The 27,996-nt window shown below is 42.4% G+C and overlaps 1 protein-coding gene across 1 annotated transcript; it reads left to right on the top strand.

Annotated features, from left to right (window-relative positions):
• Positions 1-15,888: 15,888 nt before the first annotated feature.
• On the top strand, positions 15,889-24,736 carry LOC308294518 (G1/S-specific cyclin-D1-like; the record flags this gene model as incomplete). The annotated part of the gene is made up of 6 exons (XM_080737251.1): positions 15,889-15,941; positions 16,908-17,035; positions 21,459-21,640; positions 23,354-23,513; positions 23,625-23,773; positions 24,569-24,736. 6 exons carry the CDS (start codon positions 15,889-15,891, stop codon positions 24,734-24,736), a joined length of 840 nt encoding a protein of 279 aa, XP_080593377.1.
• Between the last annotated feature and the right edge of the window lie 3,260 nt (positions 24,737-27,996).

Consider the following 27,996-nt stretch of genomic DNA (forward strand, 5'->3'; position numbering starts at 1 on the left):
GTTTTTAGGATACAGGGCATTTCAGACCATGGGCTCCGTTCAATAAGATTAAACTGTAACAGAGCTCGGTAAAGAGGGAAAAAGTCGGTAAATAAAACTTCCAAGTATTATCCCTAGCAGATTCAGACTCATTCATGTCTTCTTTTTTTTTACCCTGCACCTTCCAAAATGTGAACGTCTGCCTGAGTTAACAGTTACTTTTCACATTTCAAAAACAATACAACATGAACATGATGTGGATATACTGAACTCGACTCGGCGTCGAGCTCGAGGAACACATTTAGTTTTGTGGTTGTAATAAGAGCTGAACCCGATACAGGCGTAGTGGGTGAGGAGGTTATGCGTGTCAGGCCAGGCATTTTGCGTTTCTTTTTGAGATTATAAATTGAAATGTATTATTGTTAAACACAGAGGAAGGAAGGGGTTGGTGTTGTTACGGTTCAAGTGCATTTTTTGTTCCTCTTCTTCTTCTTCCTACTAGCAGAATATGAGTGCAAACACAGGAATTCCAAAAAAACTAAAACAAATCCTGTGTTTGGTTTTTCTAACACCAGGTTTTAGGAGGAATTCGTTTGAGATGTCAGGGTGCACTCGAGTTCCCCTACGCCAGTGTTTCTCAAAGTGGATTCCAGGGACTCTGTGGGTTCTCTCTTGCCCCAAAAATCTTTATTTAGCCTATAATTTCTCTGTGACAAAACCATCTCACAATTCTTTCTTTCTTTCTTTCTGTCTTTCTTTCTTTCTTTCTTTTAATATACTAAATCTATCTGCCTGCAGTGAAGAGAGCAGTGTGCTGTTCTTCCCTAAGCGCTACACCAGCCACAGCAGCCTTCACTACCACCCCAAAGACAAGCAGCTGTATGCCTGGGACGATGGATACCAGACCATATACAAACTGGAAACACGTACCAAGGACCCAGTCACTGCTGCATCTGGTTAATTAAAACTCTCTGTGTTTTACGTTCATTGGACATTATGCAATATTCTGTAAATTACTTTGACAAAAGAAAAACACTGTTAAATAATCTATGGTCAAATTATGTGATCATTTGGTGGTATACTAGTTACAGCCTTTATGATAGAAGGATTGAATCACACCCGACCAAAGGCACAGATATATCCAAAAATGCAATGTAAACAACACCACAATAAAGTGCATTGAAATCTTAAATGTGTTGCGTATTGAAATGTTATGCTCCAAATGTCCACTAGACGACACCAGCACACTGGAGACATTTTCAGAAATGGAAAAATTCCAGAGAATAATACGAAACCATTGTTTCCCAATAGACCATATTCACACCGCGGCCATCTTGGATCACATGACTTCCTGGGGTAGCAGCCTGCACAAGCCTGCATTACAAACCATTGTGAACAATGGAGCGATGGTCCCAAAATATGAGTTCTGTTCAACCAATTTATTTTTACAAAATTGATAAATGGGCAGATGACAACATCATCATCATCCCCAAAATGATTAAATAGAAGGGTGAACAATGTGATATTGTTAATATCACATTAACCCTCATTTGATTTTGTTGTGTAATTGTATTTGTTACTTTTATTCGTAAATAGTCTTATTTGCTCATTTAAACACCCATATACTGACATATACTGCATGGGCCAGGTGGGGACTAAGCATGCAGCTATGGCTTCTGACCGAATACAATATCTAACAAACTTTGGAGAGGCAAAGACCTTGACAGAACAAGACACAGCATTGGTAGCAGAGAAGTACAACTGCTGAGACCAACAAGGCACCTTTCTAGTGCATGTCTTGCTACCTGCTTGCAACAGCCAAGGAACCTGAGGAAAGACTAGAACCAATGGAACATGGATGGATGCAAGGAACACTTCGACTCTCGAGGATATGGCTGCCTTGCTGATGGATAAATGGTAAATGGTAAATGGTGCATTTATATAGCGCTTTTATCCAAAGCGCTTTACAGAAATTGTGCATTACATTCACCCACACATTCATACACCAGTGGCGGAGGAAACCACAAAAATAAACCAAAAATAGCACACCTACAAGCTCACGGCGCGGCACCGAGTGCTCCGAGAGCGAGATGCACCGCATACATTTCCAAACCATGCACCGCCCCCAATTTTTTTAAGTCCACTAAGCTCCTCCCCTTCATTTACATACGGTCGTCTGCTTTTCTTACGCGCTGGGAAACCTACCTTAACGCCCTCATTAGCATAATGTATGCGAGCATAATGTATGCGCACCACGCCCACACGCATTTCCAAACCACGCCCCGCCCCCAATTTGCATATGTCGACTAAGCTCCTCCCCTTCATTTACATACGGCCGCCTGCATTTTTTACGCGCTGGGAAATGCCACTTAACAGCCTCATTAGCATAATTTATGCGGACCACGCCCACACGCATTTCCAAACCATGCACCGCCCCCAATTTTTTTAAGTCCACTAAGCTCCTCCCCTTCATTTACATACGGTCGTCTGCTTTTCTTACGCGCTGGGAAACCTACCTTAACGCCCTCATTAGCATAATGTATGCGAGCATAATGTATGCGCACCACGCCCACACGCATTTCCAAACCACGCCCCGCCCCCAATTTGCATATGTCGACTAAGCTCCTCCCCTTCATTTACATACGGCCGCCTGCATTTTTTACGCGCTGGGAAATGCCACTTAACAGCCTCATTAGCATAATTTATGCGGACCACGCCCACACGCATTTCCAAACCATGCACCGCCCCCAATTTTTTTAAGTCCACTAAGCTCCTCCCCTTCATTTACATACGGTCGTCTGCTTTTCTTACGCGCTGGGAAACCTACCTTAACGCCCTCATTAGCATAATGTATGCGAGCATAATGTATGCGCACCACGCCCACACGCATTTCCAAACCACGGCCCGCCCCCAATTTGCATATGTCGACTAAGCTCCTCCCCTTCATTTACATACGGCCGCCTGCATTTTTTACGCGCTGGGAAATGCCACTTAACAGCCTCATTAGCATAATTTATGCGGACCACGCCCACACGCATTTCCAAACCATGCACCGCCCCCAATTTTTTTAAGTCCACTAAGCTCCTCCCCTTCATTTACATACGGTCGTCTGCTTTTCTTACGCGCTGGGAAACCTACCTTAACGCCCTCATTAGCATAATGTATGCGAGCATAATGTATGCGCACCACGCCCACACGCATTTCCAAACCACGCCCCGCCCCCAATTTGCATATGTCGACTAAGCTCCTCCCCTTCATTTACATACGGCCGCCTGCATTTTTTACGCGCTGGGAAATGCCACTTAACAGCCTCATTAGCATAATTTATGCGGACCACGCCCACACGCATTTCCAAACCATGCACCGCCCCCAATTTTTTTAAGTCCACTAAGCTCCTCCCCTTCATTTACATACGGTCGTCTGCTTTTCTTACGCGCTGGGAAACCTACCTTAACGCCCTCATTTGCATAATGTATGCGCACCACGCCCACACGCATTTCCAAACCATGCCCCCGAGCTCATTAACATAATAAACGCAGACCTTTTTTTTTTGTGCTCATTAACATAATTAACGCAGACCACGCCCCTCATTAACATAATTAATGCAGACCATGCCCCCAACCTCATTAGCATAATTAACGCAGACCACACCCCTCATTGACATATTTAACGCATACCACCTTTTTTCTTTTTTTTTGCTCATCTATCTATAAATGCGAGAAGTCTCTGCGTGTGTGTCTGTCTGTCTGTCTGTCTGTCTGTCTGTCTGTCTGTGTGTGTGTGTGTCTGTAATCCGTGTATCTCGAGAACCGTTCGTCCCACCGGCTTCAGATTCGGCACGCGCGTTCCCCGCCGCGGCACGGAGTGCAGTGCCGGGTCTCGACCCGACCCGACGCGCGGTTTTCCCGAACCGGCGCGAAACGTTCGGAATATCCTTATGCGGGGTTGATTGTTGACATCAGGCTGTTCCGGAGGAAATCGGCGAAAGCTCTGACTCATTGTGACATCACTTCATAAAAGGCTCTGACATCACGTACGCCACATGAGTCAACAAAAAATCTCTGTGAGTGTGTATGTATGTATGTAATCCGCGTATCTCGAGAACCGTTCGTCCCACGGGCACGCGCGTTCTCCATATATGGGCATAAAATGAATGCCCCCATATATGGGCATAAAATGGATTGCAGACAGACAGATACACGCGCGTTCTCCATATATGGGCATAAAATGAATGCCCCCATATATGGGCATAAAATGGATTGCAGACAGACAGATACAGATATCTCCATATATGGACATAAATGGACAGAGGCAAACAGATGGTCAAAGATCTCCATATATGGGCATAAAATGGACGCAGACAGACAGATACAGATATCTCCATATATGGGCATAAATGGACACAGGCAAACAGATGTTCAAAACGGGTCCTATGACAACAGGTATAATGAGGTTTGCATTAAAGGGGGAACCGGCACTGTGTCTGCAACACAGTTGGAGGCACAGACAGATACTCCATATATGGGCATAAAATGGACGCAGATAGACAGATATCTCCATATATGGGCATAAAATGGACCCAGAACTATAACTGCAGTGATCTCCATATATGGACATAAAATGGACGCCGACAGACAGACAGACAGATACAGATATCTCCATATATGGGCATAAATGGACACAGGCAGACAGATGGTCAAAACGGGTCCTATGAAAACAGGTATAATGGGGTTTGCATTAAAGGGCGGGGCATTCATTCCCTATTTACATTGTTCCGAGTTGGCCAGGTCGCCGACTAGACGCTGGGCCGCCCGAAGACAGCTTCTAGTTAACATAATTAACGCAGACCACGCCCCTCATTAACATAATTAATGCAGACCACGCCCCCAACCTCATTAGCATAATTAACGCAGACCACACCCCTCATTAACATAATTAACGCAGACCCCTCATTAACATAATTAACGCAGACCACTACTTTTTTCTAGCCTCATTTACATAATAATCAGGCTCGCCCCCCCGCACGCGATGACACCCTCGGGGATCCCCGCTATTTAATTATTTATTTATTTATTCATTTATTTATTTATGAATGAATGAATGAATGAATGAATGAAAGAAAGAAAGAGGAGACAATTAATTAATTAATTAAAGAATCAGTAGCCTACGCCGTCGGGGGAAAGTTAGTTGTACCAGTGAGCCCAGCCAATGCAGGGGGCGGGGCCATAATTAATTAATTAATTAATTAAGTAATTAATTAAAGAATCCGTACGCAGTCGGGGGAAAGTTAGTTGTACCAGTGAGCCCAGCCAATGCCGGGGCCAATGTGTCCTTTCGGCCTGGTGCAGACAGGGAAATAATTAATTAAATGAATCAATTAATTAATTAATTAATTAAATAAATAATGTCAAATGTTGCAATTCCAAACATTCAAACATAACCCGCTTTACTTCAGTCTATATTAGTAGCCTAGTATAGTAGTATTAAAATGTATTCCTTTTTTGTCCAACGTATTTAAGTTCATAAAGTTAACATGAGTAACTAAATGCATTTGACATTAAATCAAAATGTTACATTTAGGATTCCAAATCAAAAGAAGCAAAAATAGCCGATCTACAAGCGTGCTGCGACTCGGCCTCATGGTGGCACTAGAAGAGGAGGGCCATGGGTGAGAATCGATGGGTGGAGGGCAAGGACAGTGTGTGCCAAATTTGGCACGGATCGTGGCAGCGGTTGCAGAGATATGAGCAGGGCAAAAGTGTGACGGACAGACAGACAGCTGGTCGAGGTTTCGATAGTAACTTGTACCAGTGAACTGTACTGTCATGAAACTTGTCATAAAGTCTTCAATCAATCACTCGATAAAGGGATCAATACTGCATTAGATAAATAACCACCATTTACCCAAAACAGCTGATCCACAAGCCCACATGCAGCCTTGTAGATCGGCTGTTTTTATTGTTTTATTTTTTAAATTGTTTCCCCCTGACTTAGTCTTTTCTAGGATCACCTTTTAGTTGAGCTTGTACCAGTGAACTGTACTGTCAATGACACTGTATACCTATGACAGTCCTATATCGATAATTAGTTCATTCGTGAATGACTTCCCTGTGGAAATAAGCCAAAAACATTACTGGGATCTCCTTTTAGTTGACCTTGTACCAGTGAACTGTACTGTCAATGACACTGTACCTATATGGTCCTATATCAATAATTCGTTCATTCATGAATGACTTCCCTGTGGAAATAAGCCAAAAACATTACTGGGATCTCCTTTTAGTTGACCTTGTACCAGTGAACTGTACTGTCATGAGACTCTGGCTGTTCCTATTTTAATTCATTGGATTTATCTATCTGTCTTTCTTTCTACACATGTATGCATTCACATTGCATTGAACGCATGCATCAGCCCAGCAGCTGTTTTTTTTTTTTTTCCCCCTCTTTCCAACCTCCAGGCAGACACGGCGTCTACCCAGCGTCTACCCCCCCCCCGGACAGCGTGCCCAGGCTGGGCGGCTTCGCCGCCCAGCCCCCCTCAACCCCCTGGAAGTGCGGTAGACTGCAAGCCTCTAGAACCTATCTGTAGGTCCCCATCAACAGACGGCGCTGTAGCCAAGGAATTCCCCCCCGACCAGGAAGTGCCTCTCTGTCTCTGTGTTTACACCACGAGAGGAGAGGAGAGGACAGGAGAGTGGCTCTGTCGTCTGTACGTCTTCACTCACACTGGTAAATATGTGACAGTAATCTTTGCTATAGAGTGTTTGTTCAGTAACAGTGTTAAACGGCTCTATATTGTGACAGGAATCATTCCCACCGAGTGTTTGTTCAGTAACAGTGTTACAGTGTGATATGAAAGAATCCACATGAGGGCAGTGTTTCCATTCTCAACTCACTGAGTTGAACAGAGGGCTGAACCCAATGCGACAACAAGTCCTATAATTTAGAAGGGAGTCACATCAATGTCAGCATTTAGTTTTTTCCTCTCTTTTTTACATTAGGGGAATGCTGCTTGTGCTGTATATTCATTTAGTTTCATTTAGTAAGTTTCAATCAAATAGCTCTCTCTATATTGTGACACGGTCCCTACTCCTTGAGCTTTTGGGCCTGTGGGTCACTGACTGTGTGTGTGTGTGCGTGCGCGTGTGTGTGTGTGTGTCATCTTGGTGGTGAATGATGGATGCGGGGGCTGGGGTTAGGTTTTAATTTAGGACGCATCATCAGTAGTGTTCCTCCAGGTCTTAGGGTGTTTCGGCCATTATACACTATACAAACTCGCCGGAGGCGGCCAGCTCAGGTTGATCAGTCCCCGAACTTGCGTCATTTCCAATTAGTCATGAGAGTATCGTTCATCTTATGGATGGCAGACTTCTCATGGGACTGTGCAAGGCAGGGGCGTCCTTGTCCCTGAGTCAAGCCTATAGGCTGACCGCATACCTCCTGGCTCCAGTTTAGGCATTTAGCAGAAGCTCCCAATCCAAAGCGACCCACAACAAGCAAAGCAATACATACATCAACCCAATAAGCAAGGCCATACAACAATCAATGTGATTAGTCATGAGAGTAGCGTACATCTTATGGATGGCTGACACTTCTCATGGGACTCAATCAACATCAATACATCAACTGCATAGAGATATCAATAGGCATTTAGCAGAAGCTCCCAATCCAAAGCGAACCACAACAAGCAAAGCAATACGTACATCAACCCAATAAGCACCTTCCACCCTACATGCCTCCCACTACTTGAGCTCTTCTCCTTTCATCTAATGCAGGGGTTCCCAAACTTATTGGTCTCAGGGCACCCCATAAATATATTTTTTAATCCGAGGCACCCCTACATTATAATTTTCACTCCTGGTCAGCACCTTATATTTATAGCATATCGTCATTGTCGGGTGGAAACCTTGTATGTCCAAAACCGTTCGTTTTGTATTTATCATCTATAAAATGTACTAAACTAGTTAAAACAGCAGATCTACAATGCGAGGCGTTGTGTGCTTGTAGATCGGCTGTTTTCACTATTTTTGTGCGACAGTCTTGTATGATGAAGCAGGGCTTGCTTTACTAAAAGACGCACACATTTGAAACTTGGAGATACGAGGTTTCTGCCCGACAGTGACGATATTTTAGTGATTATGTTGCGAGGAAAACGTTGAGATAATAACCATTTTGGTTAGAACTGACTGAAAATAACGTTGTACTTCAAGTTTAAAATGATACTAAATATTTTTTCAAGTGTCCAAATAGATTCCAAATATTATCAAATGATCTCGCGGCACCCCTGGACTGCCGTCACGGCACCCCGGGGTTCCCCGTCACCCACTTTGAAAACCCCTGATCTAATGCTTTCTATCCCTCATGTTCCGTCCCTGCTCTCTCCCTTCATTTCATTTCACAGCAAATGGAACTGATGGTTTTGAGTAAACTGAAGTGGGACTTGGCTTCCGTGACGCCCCTTGACTTCATTGACCACTTCCTGTCCCAGCTGCAAATCAGGAAAGAGCACAGACCAATCCTGAGGAAGCACGCGCAGACGTTTGTGGCGTTATGTGCTACAGGTACTTTTTTGTTTGTTTGTTGTACTAATCCTTTTTTTTTTACTATGTTCTTGTTTTCACTCTCTATTAAACAGCACTTTATTAACCATATCTCTGGTTGTTCTCCTCAGATGTTAAATTCATAGCCAACCCTCCCTCCATGGTTGCAGCAGGCAGTATGGCAGCTGCGGTAGAGGGCTTACAGCTTAGAATGGTGGGCAACACCATGACATCGCAGAAACTAACAGAGCGACTGGCACAGATCATCAGGAGTGATCCGGTAGGTAGATTTATACATCCATCCATTCTTTTACTCTCAGGGGCCTTTTCCGCCGGCAAAGAACCGGTTCTGGTTCTTTCTCCCATCTATGTGATGAACCAGAGGTGAGCTTTTTCACAGAGAACCGAGTTGGTTCCAAACCGTAAAAGTTGGTTCGGAACGGGAACCACAAAATCCTTGTTTTTTTCCAGTGAACCACCATCTGAACTGGGGGACAATGGCTCTGGTTCAATCTGGTGGAAACGCCGGTTTGCAAGAACGAACCAAGGTACCAAGAAACATCGCTTAGGCTGGAGAAAGAACCCGGTGGAAAAGGCCCCTCAGTGTTTGCTGAATATTCATCAAATACATGGCAGTGTTTGAGGAATTCGGATGTGTGTGATTTTTGCAATTGAAGCTTTTTATTCCTGTATAGTACAACTGATTGATATGATTTGATTTCATTTTTTATTACTACAGCATACATCACACAATAATAATACAAATATGTGTTACATCATATGGATCAAATACATTTCCACTCACTCTTTCACACCCCCACACCCACACACACTACTAGGCCTATCGCACCCTTAGGATGCCCATAGTGGACTATGCATGGCAGGGGCGTCCTCCTCCCTGAGCCATGCCTACTAGACCTGGCCGCATACCAAAACATATTTATTTTTTTGGCCGTGTGGCCAATATATTTCCCACATGCATGAGAACCCAACTCAGCCAAACCAAAGACCACAGCCACTTGGTATCTGAATTAAAGTGCCTGTCTGTTTGTCTCTCCATGTCTTCAGGATTGTCTCAGGGCGTGTCAGGAACAAATTGAGTCGCTGTTGGAAACTAGTCTCCGGCAAGCGCAACAACAGCCACACACTGTGACCACAGAAACCAAGAGCATCGGAGATGCGGACGGGCTTGACCTGTCGACCACACCCACTGATGTCCGGGACGTCAATATCTGAGCAGAGACCTGGACTGTGTCTCAGAGTTGCTCTCTGAGGGTAGAGTAAGGGTAGAAGAGCTTGGACTGATTACATGGATGGTATACCTCTTTAGGCACTGTATACCTACCTACAAACACAGACATACACACAATCACGTGTTTGTACATGTGCGTTTGTGTTGTGGGACATTCATAGAGTTAAGATGACGCAGGGAGCAGTCCTCTGCCTGTCTTTAATCAATCAGAGAATGGACGAACAAAACTGGAAACGAGGAAACAGATTTGTCTGCCAATTATCTTCCATTCTTTCAGATTGGAATGACATTTTTGAGCGAGATTTAGTGAGAGAGACCGTGTGAGTAAATAAAGCGGTGGAGTGGATACAAACTTCTGACGTTCAGGAAGTTCAATAATCGTGGGACCAGTGCTGGGATACATTCTCTCATAACTTGGGACAGTTTTGGAGCATTTTAACAGAATTCTGAGCTGTTTTCTGAGGAAAGAGCTGAAACTAAAAGATGAGTTTAAACTGGGTTTTACCTGCTGTTTAGATACGGTCTACCTACCCTGCCTTTGTTGTAGGTTGTACATAGCTATGTATGAGTGTTTGAAGACATTAGAAGACAATACAACTACCTTTTGGAGCAGACATAATGCTATTGTGGCCCAAAAGTATGAATTCACCTTTTTAAGGTATTATCCCATTTGTTTCTGACAATGTCAAAGAATATTACTGTGTCACAATGTCTCCCTCCGCCTCGCAGCCATTTTGATCCATACTAGATTTGAATTCACTCAACAATTATGGTGGAAGAGAAGACAAATCAATTAATTGAAGAATTACTGTGCCACATTTGGGAGTCTGTCATTTGACTGAAACAAAATGACCACCCTCTCTGGAGAGCTCAGGTGTCAACAGCATTTAATAGAACGGGTACACATTATTGTGTATCATTATTCTATGCTTTAACTATTGAAAAATAGCAGATATACAAGCTCACAGCGCGGCACCGAGTGCCGCGCTGCGAGCTTGTAGATCTGCTATTTTTTTTAAATCATGAAAATTTGAATTTTGACCTGATTCTATAAGTGTCTTTTGAGTCCTTCTAAGATTCTTTTGAAAAAAATCAATGTTTCTACGTCAGCAATCTGGCCAGCCATCGTCAAAGAAAAGGTCATTTTCACTTTAACTGGAGCTCAGTTAGTCTGTTCTTGAGAGACAGTGGTTCTCAAACCTTTTCATGTGAAGGACCCCCAAAATGATATTTATTTGGCCACGGACCAGCATCTCAAAATATTTAGTTCCAGGCAGGGACCACCCAGAAGCTAAATTTGAGTTACAAACGTTCGCTTTGAAAATACATATATTCAAAGATTTGCACACATTTTCATGACTTTTTCAAAAATTGCAGATCTAGAAGCTCGCAGCGCGGCACTCGGTGCCGCGCTGTGAGCTTGTATATCTGCTATTTTTCACTGGTTAAAGCATTCAATAATTCTAGGCCTAAATGGGTTAATGGAATGCAGAGTTGTGATTCTGGTCTGCAACAGAACTGATAGACTTCTGTATGGTTTCAAATGCAGAAAGGAGCCCATAGAATTGTTCATTTAATGGTGGTCATGATTCTGTGGTTTTAAGTATGGTTGAGGAAGGGGGAAATACTTGTAGTTCTGTCTTCCTAAACACCATCAACAACTTGCCTCTTTCAAAAGAAATCCGTCTATATCTGATAAATCACTTTGTCAGGAATGAAGAAAAACAGCCTCATTAATCGACTGACGTCTAAGCTTCTTAGCTTTATACAATGGGCTTTGGTCAGATTTTGTAGGCCCTTGAGTTATTTAGAATCTAACTGCCTAAAGGACAATGAAACGGAAAACACCAAAAAAAATCCTTTCTACAAAATAGCAACATGTGCCATTGAAAAACATGGGGAAATTGATACATAGGCCTAAAAAAAATTGTCCTGTGATGCAATAAAAGAAAGGGCTAGCAAAACCTTAAGTTGTGCTCAGTGAAGTGGTGGGAAAGGGTCAGGAGAAGAAACAGTCTTGTAGAGATGTGAGACGAGCTACAGAATCAAGTCATGGATCACTTGACTGCCACAGTCTGAAATGATAAGCTGCTTGTGAGTCCTCAGCTAATTTAAACATTATTCTTCAGCGAGAAACACAGTCATACAACAATGTATAAATTAGGCTTCAGACTGACACCGTTTCATGAAGGTATACTGTGACATCTTGAATTTTATTTGCTTTTTTCTTACTTGATTTAGCATTTTTAATATTGTGTGGATGCAATTTCTAGATGATGTGACATTTACATCAAGCAAAAAGAAGCTATCACATGCAGCCTTGACCAACGCCACGTGTCAGCGATGAGTTAGGTCGGGGGTCAGCAACCCGTGGCTCTAGAGCCGCATGCGGCTCTTTAGCGCCACCCTAGTGGCTCCCTGGAGCTTTCTCAGAGATGTATGAAAATGGAAAAAAGATTTTTTTTATCATCACTTTGGGGCAGAAACCTTGTTATCTCCAAGTTTCAAATTTGTATGTTTTTTTTTTTTCGCAAAGTAAAGCCCTGCTTCATCATACAAGACTGACGCACAAAAGTAGTGAAAACAGCAGATCTACAAGCACACAACGCCTCGCGGTGCGAGGCGTTGTGTGCTTGTAGATCGGCTGTTTTCACTAGTTTAGTTCATTTTTGTAAATGATAAATACAAAACGAAGTTTTGGACAGACAAGGTTTCCACCCAACAACGACGATATTTAAGGCTTTTATAATTTTTTGCGGCTCCAGACAGATTTGTTTTGGGTGTTTTTGGTCCAATATGGCTCTTTCAACATTTTGGGTTGCCAACCCCTGAGTTAGGTGCAAGAGTAAAGATAATGGGATGTTTTTTCTCCAGTTAACTTACCTGTATCTATTCCCACACATTGCATGTGTGATAAAAAAAAAAAGGCTATACCAAGTTGCCAATCCCTTTAAGAAAAGTCTGCTTCTTTTCTCAACGTGTTTGCTGCTATATCGTGGATTAATTTGTTTTATAAAGATACTGCCAATATAATCCCATGTTCTAGGGTTTAATTTTCTCATAGAAAATGTTAATGTTTTTTATTGGCATTGTGATATTGTTTTTATATTATATAACGTGATGCTGCAATTTCTGTTCTAAAACAAAGTGGAGAAAAAAATGTTAATAGATTTATGGGTTGATAAATACTTGTTATACCTCATTGTTCCATGCTGTGTGACTAGGCCTCATTAAAGCCTCGTTTTGGTCATTGACTTGTCATCATGAGACATTTTTTACCCAATACCCACCCATTTATCCATTTGTAACAGTGTACAAATGTAGCCAAATTGTCACATGTGTACTCTTGTACACTTCCAGGTACGTAAAATTGCTCACAATTGCCGTTTACGTTCCAATCCTCCATAGCCGACTGTGACAAAATAACGGTCAATGTTTTTGTGCCCCGATACAGTAGCTGTGGTGCAGTGTTGTAGGCTGGAGAGACAACAATTGTTCAGTTAACCACATGAACCGTAGCATCCTCTACTCCAGTGGTCCTCAACCTTTTCAGGCCGCGACCCCCAAAATAATCATGTTTGAACTGGGGACCCCCCCACCCCACCCTAACGAGCACTAAGAGTTGAACTTGAGACATTACATTTTGTACAACACGGTTCTATTGTGAAAATAGCAGATCTACATGCTCACAACGCCTCGCGCTGCGAGGTGTTGTGAGCATGTAGATCGGCTATTTTCACAATTTCTGCCTCTAATATTGGACAATTTGGCCAATGTTTAATTTGTCATTTTAGCGGTATTACAAAGTCCTTCATTTGTCACTTTAGAAATGTGTAGATATGCACTATACACTTACATTTTATGTTGGTTTGTTTACTGTTGAGAGAGAAAACAATGTTGCTCATTAAGTTAATCATCTGGGGACCCTCCAAAATAATTTGGGGACCCCCCCTAGGGGTCCCGACCCACAGGTTGAGAACCACTGCTCTACTCAACCCCAGTTCTTGAGACAGTGCAGAACTCCTGGTCAAATATTAGGCTACTCAACGGCCAATCTTGGAACCCATTCACTAATAATAATACAATAGAAATAGGACCCAACTGGACCCAGCTACTTTGCCAAATGTTCACCCCCAGAATAGTGACACAACAATTCATGTACTGTAGTTCATGACGTGATTATAATGAGGACAGAGGCCTATCGGGGGGAATATACTGCTCAAAGAACTTAAGGGAACAAAATGTTCCCTTAATTTATCTGAGTAGTATATTGTAGTACTGCTCAAAGAATTAAGGGAACATTTTGTTCCCTTAAATTCTTTGAGCAGTATACAAAATAAAATACATTTTCACTAGTCTGTCAAGAACGAGCTTTCCATGATTAGATATGTCATGCAGATCTGATTTGACTGGAGACAAATATTTCTGTTCTTATTATGGAGCTACATGGAAACAAAACAAATGAAAACTCTAAGAGACCAGAGCTAGTTTGTTAGAAAACAACTCAAAACAGCCTTTATTTTCCACTATGGATTACGGTATACACATAAAACTGAAGAGCAACAATGTAAACACTACTGGCATTTGAATTCAATACAAAACAGTGTCTCCCCCCCCTCTCCCATTTCCCTCAACATTCAGCTTCAGTAGTACAGCTACAGAAGCCTGACAGGGGGCATCATTAACTCCCATCTTCATCAGATAAAACAGAATTAAGCAGCTTTTTAGTAATGCAAACTTTATTTACATCAAAAATAAAAACAAGCATTTACTTCATGCCATGCTCTTGAGAACAGAATGTGGTGAATTTCCTTCGGTTGGCAACAGGGCCATACAGAGACAAGAGTTTGGTCATTTCAGATTCCAGTGGCGATCAGTACTCTTACAGATTAACTAGTGATATTCTGGGTCCTCCGTCCGTCCCCCCTCACACCTGATGAATTCAAGGAGCCAATAGTTTTGTTCTAGAGCAGAGAAGTCCACAGCACGGTCAACACAACCCGCCCAAAATGATTAATCTATGGCTCCAGTCCACACATCCTGACCAAAACTATCCAATTAAGGCTCTGCTTAGTCTGAAGTTCCTGAATGCGACCCAACAGAGGGTAGATGAGAGATGACCTAAATCCTGATTGGCTGCCTGAAACCACTAAAAAACTAAAATGGGCTGCTGTGCAATTCCTGCGCCCAATGTAATTTAATTCAACAGTGTGCTTCCCGCGAGCAACATAAAATGGCCCATCTTCGATGCACTGCAATGGGGACCACGGACAACATATTCAGACTGTCGGCAAAAGGAGAGATAAATTTGTCACCTGGGGAGAAGTTTAGATATGCGAGTGAGCTGATGTGTTGCGTTGGTTTAGCGTCAGTGCCAGTGTGACTGAGGGAAGCTGGGGACCCTGTACGGTAGTTAACTCAGCATGAATTTAAACATGTCTCAACCTTCATCATTGTCCATTCCAAGTGCATTAGTTGCTACAGTAATTCTTAATAAAAGTTAACACAGAGCAAATGACTTCAACCGTAGTTCCGATTTCTCTCACACCTGGTTTACAACAGTCCACGTGGAATTTGAACCCTGCATTAATCCAGCCAATAGAAGCTCAGCTGTGCCGGAAAGACGCATAATGGTGTAGACCACATGGTGGACACATCCTACTGCTAATTTCTATACCCCTCTGGTGCAACAGCGACACATCTTTGTATGCTGCTAATTATCACGTAACTCCATTCAAACAAGGAAATCGGTTAGAATTCCGATATTCTTCCAACATTTGAGAACTTCTAATGCTTGGAGGAGCCAGCTCAATGACCTGTCAATACCATGACAGATAAAACGGAATACAAAAGAACAAACAAAAAACAAACGTGGATATAAAAACAAACCAAAGCAAAGGAATGAATAACAAAATGAGTCTATGACAGTGTTCAGTCACAAGGGGGAGCCATAGTTAACCTAAAACCAAGTTGTCAGGCACAACCATGAGGACTGCATTTCCAAACCATCTGATTTCTAACTATTAACGGGTACACACATACGTACAAACATACATATATACATAGACAAACACCCGACTGCCTCATGGCTGCCTAAACATGGGCAAATCAGATTCCAACATGGTTCCGGAACTCTTGAGAGAACCACAAGAACATCAGATGTGGACCAAAGGGTCCGCGCTCGGCTTGACTATGGAAATGCAACCTCTAAAAAGCGTTTCTTTATGGCTAAGTGGTTAGCAACCTCGAGTATATACAAATATATTGTGCCACGTACGATAATTAACGGATAAAGAAAACAACAAGATAGTCCACTTCTCTTGTATAGCACAACGAGACACGCTTGCGTACGCTGTAGTGTAGTTTTTAGGATACAGGGCATTTCAGACCATGGGCTCCGTTCAATAAGATTAAACTGTAACAGAGCTCGGTAAAGAGGGAAAAAGTCGGTAAATAAAACTTCCAAGTATTATCCCTAGCAGATTCAGACTCATTCATGTCTTCTTTTTTTTTACCCTGCACCTTCCAAAATGTGAACGTCTGCCTGAGTTAACAGTTACTTTTCACATTTCAAAAACAATACAACATGAACATGATGTGGATATACTGAACTCGACTCGGCGTCGAGCTCGAGGAACACATTTAGTTTTGTGGTTGTAATAAGAGCTGAACCCGATACAGGCGTAGTGGGTGAGGAGGTTATGCGTGTCAGGCCAGGCATTTTGCGTTTCTTTTTGAGATTATAAATTGAAATGTATTATTGTTAAACACAGAGGAAGGAAGGGGTTGGTGTTGTTACGGTTCAAGTGCATTTTTTGTTCCTCTTCTTCTTCTTCCTACTAGCAGAATATGAGTGCAAACACAGGAATTCCAAAAAAACTAAAACAAATCCTGTGTTTGGTTTTTCTAACACCAGGTTTTAGGAGGAATTCGTTTGAGATGTCAGGGTGCACTCGAGTTCCCCTACGCCAGTGTTTCTCAAAGTGGATTCCAGGGACTCTGTGGGTTCTCTCTTGCCCCAAAAATCTTTATTTAGCCTATAATTTCTCTGTGACAAAACCATCTCACAATTCTTTCTTTCTTTCTTTCTGTCTTTCTTTCTTTCTTTCTTTTAATATACTAAATCTATCTGCCTGCAGTGAAGAGAGCAGTGTGCTGTTCTTCCCTAAGCGCTACACCAGCCACAGCAGCCTTCACTACCACCCCAAAGACAAGCAGCTGTATGCCTGGGACGATGGATACCAGACCATATACAAACTGGAAACACGTACCAAGGACCCAGTCACTGCTGCATCTGGTTAATTAAAACTCTCTGTGTTTTACGTTCATTGGACATTATGCAATATTCTGTCAATTACTTTGACAAAAGAAAAACACTGTTAAATAATCTATGGTCAAATTATGTGATCATTTGGTGGTATACTAGTTACAGCCTTTATGATAGAAGGATTGAATCACACCCGACCAAAGGCACAGATATATCCAAAAATGCAATGTAAACAACACCACAATAAAGTGCATTGAAATCTTAAATGTGTTGTGTATTGAAATGTTATGCTCCAAATGTCCACTAGACGACACCAGCACACTGGAGACATTTTCAGAAATGCTGTTGGAAATGGAAAAATTCCAGAGAATAATACGAAACCATTGTTTCCCAATAGACCATATTCACACCGCGGCCATCTTGGATCACATGACTTCCTGGGGTAGCAGCCTGCACAAGCCTGCATTACAAACCATTGTGAACAATGGAGCGATGGTCCCAAAATATGAGTTCTGTTCAACCAATTTATTTTTACAAAATTGATAAATGGGCAGATGACAACATCATCATCATCCCCAAAATGATTAAATAGAAGGGTGAACAATGTGATATTGTTAATATCACATTAACCCTCATTTGATTTTGTTGTGTAATTGTATTTGTTACTTTTATTCGTAAATAGTCTTATTTGCTCATTTAAACACCCATATACTGACATATACTGCATGGGCCAGGTGGGGACTAAGCATGCAGCTATGGCTTCTGACCGAATACAATATCTAACAAACTTTGGAGAGGCAAAGACCTTGACAGAACAAGACACAGCATTGGTAGCAGAGAAGTACAACTGCTGAGACCAACAAGGCACCTTTCTAGTGCATGTCTTGCTACCTGCTTGCAACAGCCAAGGAACCTGAGGAAAGACTAGAACCAATGGAACATGGATGGATGCAAGGAACACTTCGACTCTCGAGGATATGGCTGCCTTGCTGATGGATAAATGGTAAATGGTAAATGGTGCATTTATATAGCGCTTTTATCCAAAGCGCTTTACAGAAATTGTGCATTACATTCACCCACACATTCATACACCAGTGGCGGAGGAAACCACAAAAATAAACCAAAAATAGCACACCTACAAGCTCACGGCGCGGCACCGAGTGCTCCGAGAGCGAGATGCACCGCATACATTTCCAAACCATGCACCGCCCCCAATTTTTTTAAGTCGACTAAGCTCCTCCCCTTCATTTACATACGGTCGTCTGCTTTTTTTACGCGCTGGGAAACCTACCTTAACGCCCTCATTAGCATAATGTATGCGAGCATAATGTATGGCACCACGCCCACATGCATTTCCAAACCACGCCCCGCCCCCAATTTGCATATGTCGACTAAGCTCCTCCCCTTCATTTACATACGGCCGCCTGCATTTTTTACGCGCTGGGAAACGCCACTTAACAGCCTCATTAGCATAATTTATGCGGACCACACCCACACGCATTTCCAAACCATGCACCGCCCCCAATTTTTTTAAGTCGACTAAGCTCCTCCCCTTCATTTACATACGGTCGTCTGCTTTTTTTACGCGCTGGGAAACCTACCTTAACGCCCTCATTAGCATAATGTATGCGAGCATAATGTATGGCACCACGCCCACACGCATTTCCAAACCACGCCCCGCCCCCAATTTGCATATGTCGACTAAGCTCCTCCCCTTCATTTACATACGGCCGCCTGCATTTTTTACGCGCTGGGAAACGCCACTTAACAGCCTCATTAGCATAATTTATGCGGACCACACCCACACGCATTTCCAAACCATGCACCGCCCCCAATTTTTTTAAGTCGACTAAGCTCCTCCCCTTCATTTACATACGGTCGTCTGCTTTTTTTACGCGCTGGGAAACCTACCTTAACGCCCTCATTAGCATAATGTATGCGAGCATAATGTATGGCACCACGCCCACACGCATTTCCAAACCACGCCCCACCCCCAATTTGCATATGTCGACTAAGCTCCTCCCCTTCATTTACATACGGCCACCTGCATTTTTTACGCGCTGGGAAACGCCACTTAACAGCCTCATTAGCATAATTTATGCGGACCACACCCACACGCATTTCCAAACCATGCACCGCCCCCAATTTTTTTAAGTCGACTAAGCTCCTCCCCTTCATTTACATACGGTCGTCTGCTTTTTTTACGCGCTGGGAAACCTACCTTAACGCCCTCATTAGCATAATGTATGCGAGCATAATGTATGGCACCACGCCCACACGCATTTCCAAACCACGCCCCGCCCCCAATTTGCATATGTCGACTAAGCTCCTCCCCTTCATTTACATACGGCCGCCTGCATTTTTTACGCGCTGGGAAACGCCACTTAACAGCCTCATTAGCATAATTTATGCGGACCACACCCACACGCATTTCCAAACCATGCACCGCCCCCAATTTTTTTAAGTCGACTAAGCTCCTCCCCTTCATTTACATACGGTCGTCTGCTTTTTTTACGCGCTGGGAAACCTACCTTAACGCCCTCATTTGCATAATGTATGCGCACCACGCCCACACGCATTTCCAAACCATGCCCCCAAGCTCATTAACATAATAAACGCAGACCTTTTTTTTGTGCTCATTAACATAATTAACGCAGACCACGCCCCTCATTAACATAATTAATGCAGACCATGCCCCCAACCTCATTAGCATAATTAACGCAGACCACACCCCTCATTGACATATTTAACGCATACCACCTTTTTTCTTTTTTTTTGCTCATTAACATAATTAACGCAGACCACGCCCCTCATTAACATAATTAATGCAGACCACGCCCCCAACCTCATTAGCATAATTAACGCAGACCACACCCCTCATTAACATAATTAACGCAGACCCCTCATTAACATAATTAACGCAGACCACTACTTTTTTCTAGCCTCATTTACATAATAATCAGGCTCGCCCCCCCGCACGCGATGACACCCTAGGGGATCCCCGCTATTTATTTATTTATTTATTTATTTATTTATTTATTTATGAATGAATGAATGAATGAATGAATGAATGAATGAAAGAAAGAAAGAGGAGACAATTAATTAATTAATTAAAGAATCAGTAGCCTACGCCGTCGGGGGAAAGTTAGTTGTACCAGTGAGCCCAGCCAATGCAGGGGGCGGGGCCATAATTAATTAATTAATTAATTAAGTAATTAATTAAAGAATCCGTACGCAGTCGGGGGAAAGTTCAGTGAGCCCAGCCAATGCCGGGGCCAATGTGTCCTTTCGGCCTGGTGCAGACAGGGAAATAATTAATTAAATGAATCAATGAATTAATTAATTAATTAATTAATTAATTAAATAAATAATGTCAAATGTTGCAATTCCAAACATTCAAACATAACCCGCTTTACTTCAGTCTATATTAGTAGCCTAGTATAGTAGTATTAAAATGTATTCCTTTTTTGTCCAACGTATTTAAGTTCATAAAGTTAACATGAGTAACTAAATGCATTTAACATTAAATCAAAATGTTACATTTAGGATTCCAAATCAAAAGAAGCAAAAATAGCCGATCTACAAGCGTGCTGCGACTCGGCCTCATGGTGGCACTAGAAGAGGAGGGCCATGGGTGAGAATCGATGGGTGGAGGGCAAGGACAGTGTGTGCCAAATCTGGCACGGATCGTGGCAGCGGTTGCAGAGATATGAGCAGGGCAAAAGTGTGACGGACAGACAGACAGCTGGTCGAGGTTTCGATAGTAACTTGTACCAGTGAACTGTACTGTCATGAAACTTGTCATAAAGTCTTCAATCAATCACTCGATAAAGGGATCAATACTGCATTAGATAAATAACCACCATTTACCCAAAACAGCTGATCCACAAGCCCACATGCAGCCTTGTAGATCGGCTGTTTTTATTGTTTTATTTTTTAAATTGTTTCCCCCTGACTTAGTCTTTTCTAGGATCACCTTTTAGTTGAGCTTGTACCAGTGAACTGTACTGTCAATGACACTGTATACCTATGACAGTCCTATATCGATAATTAGTTCATTCGTGAATGACTTCCCTGTGGAAATAAGCCAAAAACATTACTGGGATCTCCTTTTAGTTGACCTTGTACCAGTGAACTGTACTGTCAATGACACTGTACCTATATGGTCCTATATCAATAATTCGTTCATTCATGAATGACTTCCCTGTGGAAATAAGCCAAAAACATTACTGGGATCTCCTTTTAGTTGACCTTGTACCAGTGAACTGTACTGTCATGAGACTCTGGCTGTTCCTATTTTAATTCATTGGATTTATCTATCTGTCTTTCTTTCTACACATGTATGCATTCACATTGCATTGAACGCATGCATCAGCCCAGCAGCTGTTTTTTTTTTTTTTTTTTCCCTCTTTCCAACCTCCAGGCAGACACGGCGTCTACCCAGCGTCTACCCCCCGGACAGCGTGCCCAGGCTGGGCGGCGAAGCCGCCCAGCCACCCTCAACCCCCTGGAAGTGCGGTAGACTGCAAGCCGACAGAACCTATCTGTAGGTCCCCATCAACAGGCGGCGCTGTAGCCAAGGACAGGAGAGTGGCTCTGTCGTCTGTACGTCTTCACTCACACTGGTAAATATGTGACAGTAATCTTTGCTATAGAGTGTTTGTTCAGTAACAGTGTTAAACGGCTCTATATTGTGACAGGAATCATTCCCACCGAGTGTTTGTTCAGTAACAGTGTTACAGTGTGATATGAAAGAATCCACATGAGGGCAGTGTTTCCATTCTCAACTCACTGAGTTGAACAGAGGGCTGAACCCAATGCGACAACAAGTCCTATAATTTAGAAGGGAGTCACATCAATGTCAGCATTTAGTTTTTTCCTCTCTTTTTTACATTAGGGGAATGCTGCTTGTGCTGTATATTCATTTAGTTTCATTTAGTAAGTTTCAATCAAATAGCTCTCTCTATATTGTGACACGGTCCCTACTCCTTGAGCTTTTGGGCCTGTGGGTCACTGACTGTGTGTGTGTGTGTGTGTGTGTGTGCGTGCGTGCGTGTGTGTGTGTGTGTGTGTGTCATCTTGGTGGTGAATGATGGATGCGGGGGCTGGGGTTAGGTTTTAATTTAGGACGCATCATCAGTAGTGTTCCTCCAGGTCTTAGGGTGTTTCGGCCATTATACACTATACAAACTCGCCGGAGGCGGCCAGCTCAGGTTGATCAGTCCCCGAACTTGCGTAATTTCCAATTAGTCATGAGAGTATCGTTCATCTTATGGATGGCAGACTTCTCATGGGACTGTGCAAGGCAGGGGCGTTCTTTTCCCTGAGTCAAGCCTATAGGCTGACCACATACCTCCTGGCTCCAGTTTAGGCATTTAGCAGAAGCTCCCAATCCAAAGCGACCCACAACAAGCAAAGCAATTACATACATCAACCCAATAAGCAAGGCCATACAACAATCAATGTGATTAGTCATGAGAGTAGCGTACATCTTATGGATGGCTGACACTTCTCATGGGACTCAATCAACATCAATACATCAACTGCATAGAGATATCAATAGGCATTTAGCAGAAGCTCCCAATCCAAAGCAAACCACAACAAGCAAAGCAATACATACATCAACCCAATAAGCACCTTCCACCCTACATGCCTCCCACTACTTGAGCTCTTCTCCTTTCATCTAATGCAGGGGTTCCCAAACTTATTGGTCTCAGGGCACCCCATAAATATATTTTTTAATCCGAGGCACCCCTACATTATAATTTTCACTCCCGGTCAGCACCTTATATTTATAGCATATCGTCATTGTCGGGTGGAAACCTTGTATGTCCAAAACCGTTCGTTTTGTATTTATCATCTATAAAATGTACTAAACTAGTGAAAACAGCAGATCTACAATGCGAGGCGTTGTGTGCTTGTAGATCGGCTGTTTTCACTATTTTTGTGCGACAGTCTTGTATGATGAAGCAGGGCTTGCTTTACTAAAAGACGTACACATTTGAAACTTGGAGATACGAGGTTTCTGCCCGACAGTGACGATATTTTAGTGATTATGTTGCGAGGAAAACGTTGAGATAATAACCATTTTGGTGAGAACTGACTGAAAATAACTTTGTACTTCAAGTTTAAAATGATACTAAATATTTTTTCAAGTGTCCAAATAGATTCCAAATATTATCAAATGATCTCGCGGCACCCCTGGACTGCCGTCACGGCACCCCGGGGTTCCCCGTCACCCACTTTGAAAACCCCTGATCTAATGCTTTCTATCCCTCATGTTCCGTCCCTGCTCTCTCCCTCTCTTTCATTTCACAGCAAATGGAACTGATGGTTTTGAGTAAACTGAAGTGGGACTTGGCTGCCGTGACGCCCCTTGACTTCATCGACCACTTCCTGTCCCAGCTGCAAATCAGGAAAGAGCACAGACCAATCCTGAGGAAGCACGCGCAGACGTTTGTGGCGTTATGTGCTACAGGTACTTTTTTATTTGTTTGTTGTACTAATCCTTTTTTTTTTACTATGTTCTTGTTTTCACTCTCTATTAAAACAGCACTTTATTAACCATATCTCTGGTTGTTATCCTCAGATGTTAAATTCATAGCCAACCCTCCCTCCATGGTTGCAGCAGGCAGTATGGCAGCTGCGGTAGAGGGCTTACAGCTTAGAATGGTGGGCAACACCATGACATCGCAGAAACTAACAGAGCGACTGGCACAGATCATCAGGAGTGATCCGGTAGGTAGATTTATACATCCATCCATTCTTTTACTCTCAGGGGCCTTTTCCACCGGCAAAGAACTGGTCCGGGACTCCGGGTTCTTTCTCCCATCTATGGGATGAACCAGAGGTGAGCTTTTTCACAGAGAACCGAGTTGGTTCCAAACCGTAAAAGTTGGTTCGGAACGGGAACCACAAAATCCTTGTTTTTTTCCAGTGAACCACCATCTGAACTGGGGGACAATGGCTCTGGTTCAATCTGGTGGAAACGCCGGTTTGCAAGAACGAACCAAGGTTCCAAGAAACATCGCATAGGCTGGAGAAAGAACCCTTTGGAAAAGGCCCCTCAGTGTTTGCTGAATATTCATCAAATACATGGCAGTGTTTGAGGAATTCGGATGTGTGTGATTTTTGCAATTGAAGCTTTTTATTCCTGTATAGTACAACTGATTGATTTGATTTGATTTACATTTTTATTACTACAGCATACATCACACAATAATAATACAAATATGTGTTACATCATATGGATCAAATACATTTCCACTCACTCTTTCACACCCCCACACCCACACACACTACTAGGCCTATCGCACCCTTAGGATGCCCATAGTGGACTATGCATGGCAGGGGCGTCCTCCTCCCTGAGCCATGCCTACTAGACCTGGCCGCATACCAAAACATATTTATTTTTTTGGCCGTGTGGCCAATATATTTCCCACATGCATGAGAACCCAACTCAGCCAAACCAAAGACCACAGCCACTTGGTATCTGAATTAAGTGCCTGTCTGTTTGTCTCTCCATGTCTTTAGGATTGTCTCAGGGCGTGTCAGGAACAAATTGAGTCGCTGTTGGAAACTAGTCTTCGGCAAGCGCAGCAACAGCCACACACTGTAACCACAGAGACCAAGAGCATCGGAGACGCGGAGGGTCTTGACCTCTCGACCACACCCACTGATGTCCGGGACGTCAATATCTGAGCAGAGACCTGGACTGTGTCTCAGAGTTGCTCTCTGAGGGTAGAGTAAGGGTAGAAGAGCTTGGACTGATTACATGGATGGTATACCTCTTTAGGCACTGTATACCTACAGTACAAACACAGACATAGACACAATCACATGTGTTTGTACATGTGCGTTTGTGTTCTGGGACGTTCATAGAGTTAAGGTGACGCAGAGAGAGAACAGTCCTCTGCCTGTCTTTAATCAATCAGAGAGTGGACGAACAAAACTGGAAACGAGGAAACAGATTTGTCTGCCAATTATCTTCCATTCTTTCAGTACAGATTGGAATGACATTTTGGAGCGAGATTTAGTGAGAGAGACCATGTGAGTAAATAAAGCGGTGGAGTGGATACAAACTTCTGACGTTCAGGAAGTTCAATAATCGTGGGACCAGTGCTGGGAGACATTCTCTCATAACTTGGGACTGTTTTTGAGCATTTTAACTGAATTCAAGAACTGTTTTCTGAAGAAAGAGCTGAAACTAAAAGATGAGTTTAAACTGGGTTTTACCTGCTGTTTAGATACGGTCTACCTACCCTGCCTTTGTTGTAGGTTGTACATAGCTATGTATGAGTGTTTGAAGACATTAGAAGACAATACAACTACCTTTTGGAGCAGACATAATGCTATTGTGGCCCAAAAGTATGAATTCACCTTTTTAAGGTATTATCCCATTTGTTTCTGACAATGTCAAAGAATATTACTGTGTCACACAATGTCTCCCTCCGCCTTGCAGCCATTTTGATCCATACTAGATTTGAATTCACTCAACAATTATGGCGGAAGAGAAGACAAATCAATTAATTGAAGAATTACTGTGCCACATTTGGGAGTCTGTCATTTGACTGAAACAAAGTGACCACCCTCTCTGGAGAGCTCAGGTGTCAACAGCATTTAATAGAACGGGTACACATTATTGTGTATCATTATTCTATGCTTTAACTATTGAAAAATAGCAGATATACAAGCTCACAGCGCGGCACCGAGTGCCGGGCTGCGAGCTTGTAGATCTGCTATTTTTTTTAAATCATGAAAATTTGAATTTTGACCTGATTCTATAAGTGTCTTTTGAATCCTTCTAAGATTCTTTTGAAAAAATCAATGTTTCTACGTCAGCAATCTGGCCAGCCATCGTCAAAGAAAAGGTCATTTTCACTTTAACTGGAGCTCAGTTAGTCTGTTCTTGAGAGACAGTGGTTCTCAAACCTTTTCATGTGAAGGACCCCCAAAATGATATTTATTTGGCCACGGACCCGCATCTCAAAATATTTAGTTCCAGGCAGGGACCACCCAGAAGCTAAATTTGAGTTACAAACGTTCGCTTTGAAAATACATATATTCAAAGATTTGCACACATTTTCATGACTTTTTCAAAAATTGCAGATCTAGAAGCTCGCAGCGCGGCACTCGGTGCCGCGCTGTGAGCTTGTATATCTGCTATTTTTCACTGGTTAAAGCATTCAATAATTCTAGGCCTAAATGGGTTAATGGAATGCAGAGTTGTGATTCTGGTCTGCAACAGAACTGATAGACTTCTGTATGGTTTCAAATGCAGAAAGGAGCCCATAGAATTGTTCATTTAATGGTGGTCATGATTCTGTGGTTTTAAGTATGGTTGAGGAAGGGGGAAATACTTGTAGTTCTGTCTTCCTAAACACAATCACCAACTTGCATCTCTCAAAAGAAATCCGTCTATATCTGATAAATCACTTTGTCAGGAATGAAGAAAAACAGCCTCATTAATCGACTGACGTCTAAGCTTCTTAGCTTTATACAATGGGCTTTGGTCAGATTTTGTAGGCCCTTGAGTTATTTAGAATCTAACTGCCTAAAGGACAATGAAACGGAAAACACCAAAAAAAAAATCTTTTCTACAAAATAGCAACATGTGCCATTGAAAAACATGGGGAAATTGATACATAGGCCTAAAAAAAATTGTCCTGTGATGCAATAAAAGAAAGGGCTAGCAAAACCTTAAGTTGTGCTCAGTGAAGTGGTGGGAAAGGGTCAGGAGAAGAAACAGTCTTGTAGAGGAGATGTGAGACGAGCTACAGAATCAAGTCATGGATCACTTGACTGCCACAGCCTGAAATGATAAGCTGCTTGTGAGAGTCCTCAGCTAATTTAAACATTATTCTTCAGCGAGAAACACAGTCATACAACAATGTATAAATTAGGCTTCAGACTGACACCGTTTCATGAAGGTATACTGTGACATCTTGAATTTTATTTGCTTTTTTCTTACTTGATTTAGCATTTTTAATATTGTGTGGATGCAATTTCTAGATGATGTGACATTTACATCAAGCAAAAAGAAGCTATCACATGCAGCCTTGACCAACGCCACGTGTCAGCGATGAGTTAGGTCGGGGGTCAGCAACCCGTGGCTCTAGAGCCGCATGCGGCTCTTTAGCGCCACCCTAGTGGCTCCCTGGAGCTTTCTCAGAGATGTATGAAAATGGAAAAAAGATTTTTTTATCGTCACTTTGGGGCAGAAACCTTGTTATCTCCAAGTTTCAAATTTGTATGTTTTTTTTTTTTCGCAAAGTAAAGCCCTGCTTCATCATACAAGACTGACGCACAAAAGTAGTGAAAACAGCAGATCTACAAGCACACAACGCCTCGCGGTGCGAGGCGTTGTGTGCTTGTAGATCGGCTGTTTTCACTAGTTTAGTTCATTTTTGTAAATGATAAATACAAAACGAAGTTTTGGACAGACAAGGTTTCCACCCAACAACGACGATATTTAAGGCTTTTATAATTTTTTGCGGCTCCAGACAGATTTGTTTTGGGTGTTTTTGGTCCAATATGGCTCTTTCAACATTTTGGGTTGCCAACCCCTGAGTTAGGTGCAAGAGTAAAGATAATGGGATGTTTTTTCTCCAGTTAACTTACCTGTATCTATTCCCACACATTGCATGTGTGATAAGAAAAAAAGGCTATACCAAGTTGCCATCCCTTTAAGAAAAGTCTGCTTCTTTTCTCAACGTGTTTGCTGCTATATCGTGGATGAATTTGTTTTATAAAGACACTGCCAATATAATCCCATGTTCTAGGGTTTAATTTTCTCATAGAAAATGTTAATGTTTTTTATTGGCATTGTGATATTGTTTTTATATTATATAACGTGATGCTGCAATTTCTGTTCTAAAACAAAGTGGAGAAAAAAATGATAATAGATTTATGGGTTGATAAATACTTGTTATACCTCATTGTTCCATGCTGTGTGACTAGGC

This window comes from Nannobrachium achirus (genome assembly GCF_963921795.1).
Source record: "Nannobrachium achirus genome assembly, chromosome: 11".
In the NCBI taxonomy this organism is placed as follows: domain Eukaryota; kingdom Metazoa; phylum Chordata; class Actinopteri; order Myctophiformes; family Myctophidae; genus Nannobrachium; species Nannobrachium achirus.